The 13,752-nt window shown below is 40.6% G+C and overlaps 1 protein-coding gene across 1 annotated transcript in view; it reads left to right on the forward strand.

Moving 5' to 3' along the window:
* The window catches only part of LOC124554778 (HEAT repeat-containing protein 5B), a 475,467-nt gene that overhangs the window by 390,875 nt on the left and 70,840 nt on the right, over window positions 1-13,752 (forward strand). Inside the window, exons 20-25 of the mRNA XM_047128424.1 lie at window positions 2,040-2,315; window positions 2,836-3,117; window positions 3,567-3,756; window positions 3,861-4,030; window positions 4,136-4,277; window positions 11,941-12,120. Of these exons, the coding sequence (XP_046984380.1) occupies window positions 2,040-2,315; window positions 2,836-3,117; window positions 3,567-3,756; window positions 3,861-4,030; window positions 4,136-4,277; window positions 11,941-12,120 (1,240 nt within the window). The remainder of the gene's footprint in view (window positions 1-2,039; window positions 2,316-2,835; window positions 3,118-3,566; window positions 3,757-3,860; window positions 4,031-4,135; window positions 4,278-11,940; window positions 12,121-13,752) is intronic.

Here is a 13,752-nt window from a genome sequence, read left to right on the forward strand (position 1 = left end):
TCGCAGCCATGTTTATGTGGCTGTAGTGCCACGCAGACTGATGCCTTGAGGTCAGCAATGACGGAGTGTGTAGTGCGAGAGTTACGCAGTAGCCTACAGCACATGTCCACTTTCTGCCGTTCGCGTACCTTCTTTTCTAAGTGATAGGAGGTTGGAAAAAATAATGGCCCTCCTACTTTCAGAAAGGACTTCTTGACACTTAAATCTATACTTCATTTTAACAAATTTCTCTTCTTCAAAAAAGCTTTTCTTGCCATTGCCAGTCTACATTTTATATCCTCACTACTTTGATCATCATCAGTTATTTTGCTTCCCAAATAGCAAAACTCATCTACTGCTGTAAGTGTCTCATTTCCTAATCTGATTCCCTCAGTATCACCTAATTTCATTCAACTACATTGAATTATCCTTATTTTGCTTTTGTTGATGTTCATCTTACATCCTGTTTTCAAGACTATAACACAATCATTATTATTATGCTGTCATTTCTGAACAAGTATGATATTTTCGTAGGAATTCATATTTAGTTGGCTGGTCAGCCTGATCCATGATGCACATGTTCTACCTCGGTGGCTGCAAGTAAATATGAGGATAGTAGTTTTCCAGTTCAATATGTCTGTTTTCAGAGGAACACATTTCCTGCTGTGAATGGTTGTCCCACAGGTTAAGTAGTCAAGGGTGTGTGTTCCACAACTGTTTGTAATGAAGTTACACTCCTTTAGATTGAGTTTGAGGCTGCATATTTAACTCCATCTACATCATATTGCATGAGCCATCATAGAGAGTACATTGAAGACTAATATCATTCCCCTTCTTCCTATTCCATTAAAGGAGGGTACACAGAAAATTAGATTGTCGCTAACCTTCTGTATGAGCTCTAATTTCTTATATGATAGCATTGTGGTCATTACATGAGATTATGTAACATGTTTTTTGACCCATTTTCATGTGAAATTTTGTGAGAATCATGTTTCTTGCAATGCCTACATTGCAGCTTCTTGAGCGTTCTCTTCCATTACTGCTATATGGTAATGGTCCCAGTCTGAAGAACAATACCTAAGAATTGATTGAACATGGTTTATGTAAGTGACCTCTTTGGTGCATAATCACACTTCCTAGGGATTCTCCCAGTAAATCGGAGTGTGGTATCTGCCTTCAAGTTATTTGAAGCTTGTGACAGATTCCAGTGTTTTCAAGTGGAATCCATTCATTATGTACAGTGACCTTCCTTAATTGTATACTGGAGCTTCATAATAGATGTTATTGCCATTTTGGTTTTGGAATTAACCTTGTTTGGGTCAGAAAGTCTCCCCTCTAAATAATATGTAATTTTTATTCTTGTCAGAAAGTGACCGTCCACCAGGTATAAAATAGTTGACAAGTAGATAATAAAGAGAGTTGGCACTATCAGCTGGCCAGTTTTGTGACAGTTCTTGAAAAGGATATTTTTTGTGACATATTTGCTTAAAACATTTGTAGTTTTAACATACCCATAGAATTAGAGAAGATAGTATATAGCTTGGCAGATATGTTTCATTGACTGTGCTCAGTATATTCCTTTTACTGCATGTGACTTCAACTTGGTGACCTCCTGTATTGTAAATGTACTGGTTTCCTGTGACTTCATTCTACATCTATGTCTATAGTCTTTAAAACCACTGTAAAGAGTGTACTTCCAGACACAAGTTATTAAGGCAACTTCCTGTCCCATTCCAATAAGCGCCTCTGATGATTTCTACACAGTTGTGTTCAACAGGCACATTAATTAGGCATAACTTGTGATAATTTGATTTTAGGTAAGCTAGACTTTCACAGAACCATTATTCAGATTATTAAAAGTTTTGTTTTCAATAATTACACTGATTTACAGATATAAAGCTTGAGTTCGCAGTGCTGTTTACACTTTCATACATAGCTCTTAAACAGCTGTGGCTCACAACAATTTGGAATAACTCTGCATTCAGAAAGCTATTGTATCCTTTAGTGATTTATTTTCTTTCAAGCCTATCCGCATACTGAATGATATTTTTTGTCCACAGGGTGAACTCGTACCTGGCCCATTACCCCTTGGAGTTGCAGTAATAGATGCTTCAGTTGTCTTGTTTGGGCAAATTTTTCCAAGAGTGGCAAATAAACACCGACTGCAGATGCTGGATCACTTTGCTGAATGTATCCGTCATGCTAAATCATCGAGACAGGAGGCAGTACAAATGAATGTTTTCACAGCAGTGCTGAGTGGTCTCAAAGGTCTTAATGAAACAAAGACTTCTCTTGGCCAAGAAGAAGTTAAGAAATCAGCTACAAGTTTAATAATTGTGAGAAACATTCAAAAATATTTGTAAATGTTTGTGATAAGTATTTTCTGCTAATATTTTTACTTAACAGAGATGGGCCGAATCTCTGCAAGATTTTGAAATTATTTATTATGTAGCATTTAATCTTCACTATTCATTGTAGATCTTTTTTCATGATTTTAGATTGTTACTGGGAGATCAATCTATGGTTATCAACAGTTAAATGTGTCAGATATTTCAGGGGAGTGTGTTCATTTCCGTAAGTGTCAGCTATCCTGTAGAACAGATGGAAAAATAGTCAGATAATTATTGTACTATGATAATCAAAGGGGCAACTTTCAAAAACATTGTGACCAGTGGCCAACAATTAATTTAATTAAATATTGCTCAACATATCATTCAGTTTTGTGACTGAAACTTGGGGTGATTGTAACAAAATAAAAAATAAATGTGTACAGTGTGTCTCTGGTACAAGGTAAGATTTTTTGCCTGGCTACTTAAAATATGTGTATGTAATTAGAGCATCTACTGTTGCTTGCAGGGCACACTGACAAGCAGTAACCCAGTGCTGAGGTGTGCAGCTGGTGAATCACTGGGGCGAATGGCGCAAGTAGTGGCTGATGCACGCTTTACTGCAGAACTAGCACAGACAAGTTTTGACCGGCTGAAATCAGCACGAGATGTTGCTTCACGAACTGGCCATTCCCTGGCATTGGGATGTCTGCACCGGTATGTTGGTGGTATGGGTTCAAACCAACACCTGAACACCAGTGTCAGCATTTTACTGGCATTGGCACAAGATACCACCTCCCCTGTTGTTCAGGTATGTACAGCACCAGTCATAAACTGTTAGTTATAAAACTTTGTTAGTTGGCAATAAAACATAAAAAGTAGTGTTCATGAAAATGTGTGTGAGGCCTCCCCTTGACTCCAGAAATAATACTGATTGTTTGTAGAGAAGTTCTTCATCATCAGACATTTATTTTTATGGCTATTCCAATATATATATTATTAAATAATGACTGACATTTGTCTGTGGTGTTTTTTCTTCTTCTTTTGATTCAATTAATTAATTATTGACTATACATAACCTAGAAACAAGTACTGAGTTACTGGATGTTTCCCATATATCTAACATGTGTGTCTGTCATGTTGATTTATTTTCTGTTTACCGCTGTACACTTAATCTGAAAGAGACAAGGCAGATGATAAACAGTAATAATATGTTTGTACAGTTCTTCATGTTCATAATCATAAAATTCTTTTTCCAAGGTTTGGTCACTTCATGCTTTGGCCCTAATTGCTGACTCTGGAGGTCCAATGTTCCGCGGATATGTTGAACCAACTTTGTCACTTGCTCTAAAATTATTGCTTAATGTACCACAAACCTATGTTGATGTTCACCAGTGCATTGGGAAAGTTTTATCAGCGTTAATAACAACTGTTGGACCGGAACTCCAGGGTAGGTGTTACACATGTTACTATAATTAACTTTATAATCTTATTTTTACGGTATATATGAGTTGTAATTTCAGTTGCTAACTTAGAACAACCTTTGTTTTATAGGCAACACAACATCAATATGCATGGCACGGTCATCATTTCTTTGTGCCTGTGCTATTATGCAAGATCATCAAGATCCCTTAGTGCAGGCTGAAGCTACATCTTGCCTCCAGCAGCTGCATCTCTTTGCACCACGGCATGTTAATCTCTCATCTCTTGTCCCTACCCTCTGTGTGAGTGTTTCCTTTATTCTGTTGATGATGTTTCTTCTTATATATGTGTCTTTGTCACTAATTGTTCTGTTTATGGTGCAATAATACCTGTGAAATATTTTACAGAGGACTTTGTCAAGCAATCACCTTCTCCTACGTAAAGCAGCAGTTTCTTGCTTGCGCCAGTTGGCACAACGAGAAGCAAAAGAAGTGTGTGAACACGCAATGACTTTGGCCAATGAGAATCGAGAGACCAATGTAGTAGAAGGTAAACAGTAACTCATTCTGTTGCAGTGACTATTTTAAATTGGTTTTGTTGTTAGGTAGTAGAGGCTTGTAATATGAGTCTACTGCAACATCTGCAGTAGTAACAAGTTTGTCTGTTGATTTAAAAATTATTTATTAAGTTATATTTTTTTGTAATGAATTGTTCATATTGAATTAAACCTTTTCTCTAGAGCTTGCTCTGTATCTGGAAACTTCATGTTTACTGGATCAGAAAGACATGCATTTTGCTGATGATGTGTCTTAAATAATGGATGCATAGGGCCAAAAGTTCCTAGAGTGATGCTTGGGAAGGTGAACTGATGGTGCAGGTGGAGTCCTGGCACAGATCACTTTCTGGCGGGAAGAAATTTCAGAGTGGACAAGGATAGTGTGGGTGACAAAGGCCAAGAGGACAGAAGTTGCACCGAGATCTCCAGTTCCATCCCTGTATCCGTGCAAACTGCTGCTGGTGCCCTGGGGCCCAGGTTGTACCCATCTGAGTGAGTGCCAAGGGATGGTGTTCCAGGTCCAATTGAACTGGCAGTGGTGGTGCAGTCAGTAGGTGCAGATGGACAGACAGACCCTCCAGAGTGTTAACCATCATGAGGCACTGCCCATGGAGGGCAACCACCATGGTCAGCATCCACAAGAGTTTTGTCCTGTATGAGCATGCCCAAGCAGTGGAGCCCAGCAGAAAGCACCCAGCTTACTGGATCTGGGGTTCCGTGGGCTGCTGGGCCAGGTGATGAAAGAGAGTATATGGCTATAACCCACGGAGGAGCTCTGCTGGGCCATGGTTGTGGACAGGGTTGGTCCTGTAGGTGTTCAGAAACATTGTCAGTGCAGCTGTGGTGGTGGAAGTGTCCACTGCTTTTAACGTTTGTTGTTTAAATGTTTGCACTATGTGCTCTGGCTCACCATTGGAGGACAAGTCAAATGGCAGACAGAACTGGTGCCTGATGCCATTGGAGGTGCAGAACTGTTTGAAAGTTGTCAACCTGATTTGAGGCCCATTGTCCGACACGATGATGCAGGGAAGCCCATCGATGGCTAGAATGTGGACGAGCGCATTAAGTGCGGTGTCAGTGATGGTAGACACCATCCTGACTACATGTGGTTAGTTACAATAAGCACCCATGACAATGAGCCACATAGAGCCCAAAAAGGGGCCAGCAAAGTCCAAATGAATGCAGTCCTTGGGGTAACAGGGGCAGGCTAGGGAATCAAAGACTGTTGCAGAGCAGCCTAGTGCCAGGCACAAGTAGAGCAGCTGTGCACCATGGCCTCCACATCTTTGTTGAGTCCTGGCCAATAGCCATGTTGCCTTGTGAGGGCTTTCATCTGTGACATACTACAATACTCACAATGGAACAGTTACAAAACATGAGGGCATAGGGTAAGCAGGATGATGACATGGTGATTATCCACTTCTGTGTCAAGCAAGAGAACACCGGAGACGACTGACAGATGGTGGGAGAGGTGAGCCCAGATCTGGAAATTTGGATCGGCGGACTTGGTAAAATAAGTGTGCTACCCGTGGAGCATGTGATGTGCCACAAGACAGGGTCATGACATGTGTCAGCAGTGATGAGAATAACTATGATGAGAAACTGGGTGCTATCATCCCACATTGATGTGGAGACAGGAGATTTCCTGTTGGTATGGTTCTGAGGGCAGATGAGAGAGAGAGCATCCACATTTGTGTGTTGTGCCATATAATTAATGGTGTAATTGTAGGAGATGAGGAAAAGTGCCCAACATTGGAGCCATTGTGCCATTCACTCCAGAAGCCTCGACCATGGCCCAAAGAGTGCTACCAGTGGTTTGTGGTCTGTTACGAGGGTAAACTTGATCCCAAATAGGTAAATATGGAACTTCCTAATGCCAAAGATAATCACCAAAGCTTTCTTTCTGAACTGCAAGTAGTTCTTTTGAGTGGGTGTCAGCTTCTTTGACGCATAAGCAATTGGTTGCTCAGTGCTGTCATCAATCATAAGTACGAGCACTGCACTAATGCCATAAGGGGAAGCAACAGTAACCAAAACCGGGAGACATGATGGAGGAAAGGGTGTAAGGCAGCAGATGCTTCAGCTATGTGAAAGCATGTTTACAGGCAGCTGTTCATCTGCACCGAACACACTCCTTCCACAACTGGTTGAGCAGGTGCATAATGCATACTGCTTGTGGGAGGAACTTGGAATAATAATTCAGCTTTCCTAAAAAAAAGCCTGCAGCTCCTGTAAGTTTAGGGGGTTGAGGGGCAGGGTGGAGAGTCTGTAGCAGAAACATTGCAGTCAGGGAGCTGGATCCCTTCTTTGTTAAGAAAGTGTGCATCATATTCCACTTGGTTCTGAAGAAACTGACATTTGTGTAGGAAGCACTTTGAGCCCTGCTTCATGCAATGTAGTAAGGAGGGTGCAGAGATGCATATGGTTCTGATGATAGTACCTGTGGCAGTTAAGTCATTGACGTAATTATTACAAGCAGGGACAGACATTGTTAACTGTTCTAACTCTTAAAGATTGCCAGAGTAGAAGAGGTCCCAAAGGATAATTGTTTGGATTTGTATAAGCCAGAGGAAGTGTTGATGACCATAATGCACTATGATTTCTCACCCAGTGGAATTTGCAAATATGCATCAGGAAAGTCTATCTAGTAAAAATATCATCTCCAACAATCCTTGTGAGGGGGTCACCTGGATATGGCATGGGGTAGATTTCCACCTGTGCCGGGGTACTGACTGTGGATTTAAAGTCTCTGCACAGCTGGAGGGATGCATTGAGTTTCTTGACCTATACCAGATGTTTGGCTCGAGTGCTGGTTTCAACAGGTTCTGCCAGCCCAGTGTCATGGAGGTGATAGAGTTCCTGTGCTTGACAGAAGTGGGGCACTGTGTCTGGATGCAATGAGATACGCGCCTGGAAGTCTGTGACACATCTCAAACCAGGTTCAAATACACGTTCAAAGAAAAGTAGCACAGAGGTGTCAGAAACAACCTCAACTTCACAGTGATGGAGAATTCAAAGAATGAGAAGTCATCCAGACCAAAAATGTTGCCGGCCAATTGACTTGAGCACAGGGTTATCAGTCATGTGAACTTTTTGTAGTCAGCAGTCACTATGAATTGATCACAGAGAGGAATCAAACAGTTATAATAAGCGATAAATGTTCAAGAGGGTGGGGCAAAATCAGGAGAACCAAGATGAGCATACATGTGGAGATTTATTAAGGAAATGGTAGCTCCTTTGCCCACCTAAAAATGGTACGCAGTCATGAAAATGATAGACAGCGTAGTAGCAGAAGGATTGCCATAGGGAACAAGTGCCTTAAGTTCATGCAGCGTCATTCAATGCCTGCGAGGAGTAGGATCCAACCATCCTGATGGTTTATGACAGACATTAGGAGAGGCCCATCTTTCCCATAATGGGTGCAATGCATTCAGTGATCATGACATTCCATATGTAAGTTTGATGTGAAACAGTCAGGACATGACAAGAGACCCCATCATTTGTGCTGATGGGGTGTGACTGGCTGTTCGGAGGCCATTGACATGTCCAAAATCGATGAATTATGATGCTGCTGTCGGGAAAAACACTTAAGAGTCTGCCCCTAGGTGGTGACTGGACCACTGATACGTGTGGGCAAGCCATGAGGCATTCATTGACTGTGCAATGTCAAAAGAGTGAGCAATTTTCAAGTTTTTTGTCCAAGGAAGGGTTGTTGAATTTGATTGCAGCAATGCATCCTTCCAGATCAGGAACTAATTGGACTGCTGCATAAAGGAACAAAGAATTTGCATATTAGGTTTTGCAAGTGAAATCCTAATGTCAACTCAGCCCTCCCAAATCTGTCACCCACAAGTGGTATTACTGACGAGGTTGCTTATGGTGCTGATGGAACTAGAGGCATGATGTAACCACATTTAATTGTTGTGAATAATAATTCAACAGCAACAAACACATCTCCTCAAACATTAGCACTACAAGATTTGAGATTGGAGTCAACTTCTTTAGAAAGAAAAATGTTGCCGGGAAGCCCAAGAAAGGAAGAGTGACAGTTGGAGAGCATCATCGGAAACCTACGAGGAGAGGTGGTGTTTCAACCACTGAAAATACATGTCCCAACCCTCTTTGGCTTCGCTTAATGGCAAAAATACAGGTGGATGGCTCTCTGGCTGGGAAGTGACCATAGCCTAGAGGGGTTGGATACCCTGAACATGTAGCTGATCCTTTTTAAAACTGAATTTGCTGCCGGAGCAGCTCCTTCTGTTGCCAGTGGTGCTGTTGCTGTTTTCGAATCTGCTGTTGAACTGATGTTGCAGGAGAAGTTGTTGCTGTTCCACAAGGAGCATGAGCCTTATATCCATGGGATGCCACTAACCATTTAGTATATCGCCAGTTTTAGTAATGAAATTGGACTAGACCGGGAATTGCTCGAGAACCAGTAGAAACAGGCTGACCGGCTGAGGGTCTCACAGTGAGCTGCCACAGAGTAAACAGATGAATAACAACAAGAGGAAGACAACTAACAGAGATAGTGTAGAAGATTAACAGGCCCAGTGAGTAATTGAAGAGAAAAAAATCAAAGATGTAGCGAATTCCGAACAAAGACAATGATGTGTAGTGAGATCAATACAGTAGTGCAGAGAAATCACGATTGACTGCCGAGCTGCTGTGCAACTGGCTTTTAAGGGCAGCCACAGGTGCTGACAGACTGACAAAGTGGAGTGTTCTCACAGCAGCATTTGCACTACGCCCGCAAATTTAGCAGTACTGTCTAGTGGCTGTCGTTCAGTTCCATACCTTCCAGTGAACTTTCAGACTCACTCTCCCGGGATACCAGAATGGACACTTAAGAATATAGAAGTTTCAACCTTATTTATTATTTCCTCGCCATGTGTTAAATGTATCATTGGTGTAGTTCCTGTAGGTGTGAGAAACTGAATATGTTGCTTCTTTCTAAAACTGAGAGTGAGGCCATTTGCAGAAAACAAATGAATGATACTTTTAAGAATATTGTTTACTATTTCTTCTGTTGCTATATGTATGCTTGGATTGATTACAATACTTTTGTCATATCTGCCTGTTGTATATTACATGGAATATTGTTTACATGTATAAGGAACAGCAGCAGGCCTAAGATTGAGACTTGGGGAACCCCAAACATTATATCTCTCCAGTCAGAATAATTTGCCCTGATTACGTTGCTTGAGTTACTAAGTACAACTTTTTGCATTCTTTTGGTTAGCTATCACATTATCCATTGTTTGGCTCTAGCATGAAGCCCATAAAGCTTCCACTTATTGAGGATAATACTGTTATTCACACAGTCAAATGCCTTAGATCAGTTGCAGAAAATACCGACTGATGCTATTTTATTATTTAATGCCTGTAAAATCTGGTGAATGAACATGTCAATGACATTCTCAGCAGAGCAACCATTCTAAAACCCAAACTGTGATTTGCTGAAGATATCATTGTTGCTAAGGTGAGATGCTGTTCTAGAATACATCAATTCTCAAAAAATTTTGAAAATGATGTCAGCACCTTTCCTGAAGCTGGGTTTGATAATGGCATATTTCAGTCTCTCTGGAAAGGTACCTTGAGTTAATGATGCATCACATATTTCAGATGAGACTGGGCTTATTATATGGAAACAAACCTTTAGTAATCTATTGGAAACACCATCAAAAACAGATGAGCTTCTATTTTTGGAAAAATGTATAATGGAAATATGGGAACCAAGTTTTTCATGACGGCACTTATATATAAAATAATTCTCGGTATTCTTTCCGCATCAGTTCTGGATAAAATCTCGAGTTTTCGGCGATTACTTCCATCGTCATCGTCATCGTCAGGAGCTGACTGTCTTCACTGCTGCTGTGGTAGCCTCTATATAGCCGAAAGACGGCTTCTGATTGGTCAGCTTATGATTGGTTGGCAATTACGTACTGCTGTCGCAGACGGTGTCACTGTGTGCGCCGGTGGCGCCACTGCTTCCGTTTCAACGTAAACCTTGGAAGGAACGTCTCTGCTGCTTCTCTGCATCAAGCGCTCATTTCCATGCACAGCTTGGATGGTATCCGCTATCGCGGTTAAAGTTATTTTGGCCCATTCGTATTTCAACAGCCTCCTTAATAACAGAATCCCAGTACGTGGAGGCATGGGACAGAATTTTAGTTTCATCGAACAATATTTTATGTTTGTTCGTGAGGCTGTGCTCCGCAATTGCCGATTTCTCCAATTCTCTATTTTTAATATGGCGTTGGTGTTCCGCACAGCGGTTGGAAATGGTACGAATCGTCTGACCTATATAATTGCTTCCACACTCACAGGGTATATTATAAACTCCAGAGACCCTGAGGCCGTGATTGTCCTTAACAGGGCATATCATCTCTTAATTTTCTTAAGAGGACAAAAAATCGGTCTTATGCCTCGTCTATGCAGGTATCTTCCTATTTTGCTGGAAATCGCGCCACAAAAAGGAAGAACCGCAATCGGTGTTTCATCCTGTGAGTGTGCAGCATTTTCACATTTCCTTCTTTTGGAGAACGTGCCTTTATATCGTGTGCACCATAATATACCCTGTGAGTGTGGAAGCAATTCTTTAAGTTAGACGATTCGTACCTCTTCCGACCGCTGTGCAGAACACCAACACCATATTAAAAGTAGAGAACTGGAGAAATTGGCAATTGCGGAGCGCAGCCTCACGAACAAACATAAAATATTGTTCGATGAAACTAAAATTCTGTCCCATGCCTCGACGTTCTGGGATTCTGTTATTAAGGAGGCTGTTGATATAAGAATGAGCCAAAATAACTTTAACCACGATAGCGGATACCATCGAGCTGTGCATGGAAATGAGTGCTTGATGCAGAGAAGCAGCAGAGATGTTCCTTCCAAGGTTTACGTTGAAACGGAAGCGGTGGCGCCACCAGCGCACACAGTGACACCATCTGCGACAACAGTACATAATCGCTAACCAATCACAAGCCGGCCAATCAGAAGCCTTCTTCAGGCTATATAGAGGCTACCGCAGCAGCAGTGAAGACAGTCGGCTCCTGACGATGACGATGGAGGTAATCATCGAAAGCTCGAGATTTTATCCAGAACTGACGTGGCAAGAATACCGAGAATGTTTTATATGTATAATGGAAAAATGTAAATTTCCTTAATTTCAGGAAGAGAAGTTTGTGATAAATTCATGTAATTGAATTTTATGAGAGTTGCTTTTTCAACATATCTCTGTGATTTTTCTCTTGAACTTTCTGTCCCTATATTTCCTACTATATTTCAGAACTTTTTATCAAACATATTTGCAACCTGAGACTCATTGTTTATAGCCCTTCTATTTAATTCAATAATGATGTTATCCTGTTTTGTGGCTTGTTGTTCAGTCTCTTGTTTCCATATAGCCTTCAGTCTGTTGTTGGAGTTACTGATTTGTGACATAATGTGCATGTTCCTTGGTTTTTTAATAACTTTTATCAGTAATCTTGAGTAGTTTTTGTAGTGTGCAACTACTACAGGTTCTGTACTTGGCCTTGGTTGTGCTTCTGTTATTGACTACTCGATAGTTCATTGTGAATAAAACACACAAACAGTACTGTTCTCATTTTAATAAAGCATGTAAATGTAAATATTCTGTGCATTTTATTTCTTTAGGATTGGTGATAACAGAGAGTGGCTTACCAGGTGTGCTGTTCTCCATGTTGGATGCAGAGACTGATGGTCATCTTATCAAAGATATCCATGACTCATTGACAAGCATGCTGCAAGTAATGGCAGCAGAAAATTTGTCACAGTGGCTCTCACTGTGTAAAGATGTCCTTACAGTTGCTACAGGTACATCTGATTATTTGCTTTTAAAATATGACTTATGTGAATAGTTAAAGAATGCAGTGGCCTGTTGGAGAAGTAATTGAAGTAATATTTTGCATCAGCAGTTGTAAAGTAATAGTCAGCTGCTTAGACACCATCAGAAGAAACACTTTTATGTGACAATTCTCATCTCCTGAACACAGGCAAAACATTTTACAGGTATAATTGCTGATAATAAAGTAACATGTTACAGTTGGAGAAGAATTATTAACTGTTAAAAGTGTTTATGATGGTGTAGAGTGTAAATAATTTTTAAATTCTATTGCCAATAAAAGTAAACACCAGGACAAACAGGAGTAAATCTGACACAGTACCAACAAGTATAAAACTGAATGACATTATCATTTGAAAAAGAGACATCTCTTTTAGACCATGTTTAGTCTATGCTATGGCTGTTTCATCAGGTATGATATCATAAGTCAGAGCCCAATTTGAATGAAGAAGTAGAAAAGACTGGAATGTGGCTACAATAAAAAATCTCATTAAATTGCCTTAAGAGACTAGACACCAGGGTATGTAGCAGAAACTCACTCCTGACACTGTTCATTTCACTGCCTCAAACCACCTCCTCTTCTGAAATCTTGTAATGAGTTGAAATTTTAGGAGGGTAACTCATCTGCAGATCTGATTTTGCAGCTGTGATACATATTGAAAAATTAAAAGCAGCAGTGAGGTGGCCTCACTGGACACTACCTTGATTGGCTAAACAAACAACAAATGCACAACTGACATTGTTTCTCCCCAAGTAACAGCAGAAAAACACAGCCCTCAGAAGCTTGTTGCCAATTTGTAGCAGGATACCAGTTGTCGGCAACATGAAAATAGTTTGCTATAGGTGTTCCTCACCCCCCACGCCTCTCTTTTAACACCCACTAATGTTACATTAGGGCCAATAAAATCCAGTAAATATGACAGCAGTTCAAATGGCTCTAAGCTCAATGAGACTTAACATCTGAGGTCATCAGTCCTCTACACGTAGAACTACTTAAACCTAAATAACCTAAGGACATCACACACATCCATGCTCAAGGCAGGATTCAAACCTGCAACCGTAGCAGCAGCATGGTTCCAGACTGAAGTGCCTAGAACCGCTCGGCCACAGCATGACATCAGTGGTTGGTCTTGTGGCACTGTTAAAAGAGCTGTATATTAAAGCACCCACTTCCCAGTTAATTAGTCTTTATCTTGAGAAAGACTGCTGCAAGTCGGCCCGATGCTAGTTTAAAAAGTATTATAAGAATTATACAAGATGATGCAACAGCACACCACAAGGACTTTAGTGAGACTGATGCCAGCTGTTGAAGCCTGCGTATCTTAAACAATTTTAAGTTATGTTCATTTGTTACATAGATAACATGCACAGTTTCTATTTAAGTGAAATGGAATGAGTTAATTTGTGTATACATGATTTGCTTCACATGATTTGCATCTGTGTATATCAACATGCTGACCATTTACAGTTTCTTAAGTAGCAAAGTGGGTTATTTTTAATAAGCTTGAACATATATCACTACTCAAGTTACAAATGAGACACAAATTTACCTTCAAAGTAAGTATCTATGTCTATCATACTACAAATAATAACAGTATTAATGA

This window comes from Schistocerca americana, chromosome X, assembly GCF_021461395.2.
Source record: "Schistocerca americana isolate TAMUIC-IGC-003095 chromosome X, iqSchAmer2.1, whole genome shotgun sequence".
Classification (NCBI taxonomy): domain Eukaryota; kingdom Metazoa; phylum Arthropoda; class Insecta; order Orthoptera; family Acrididae; genus Schistocerca; species Schistocerca americana.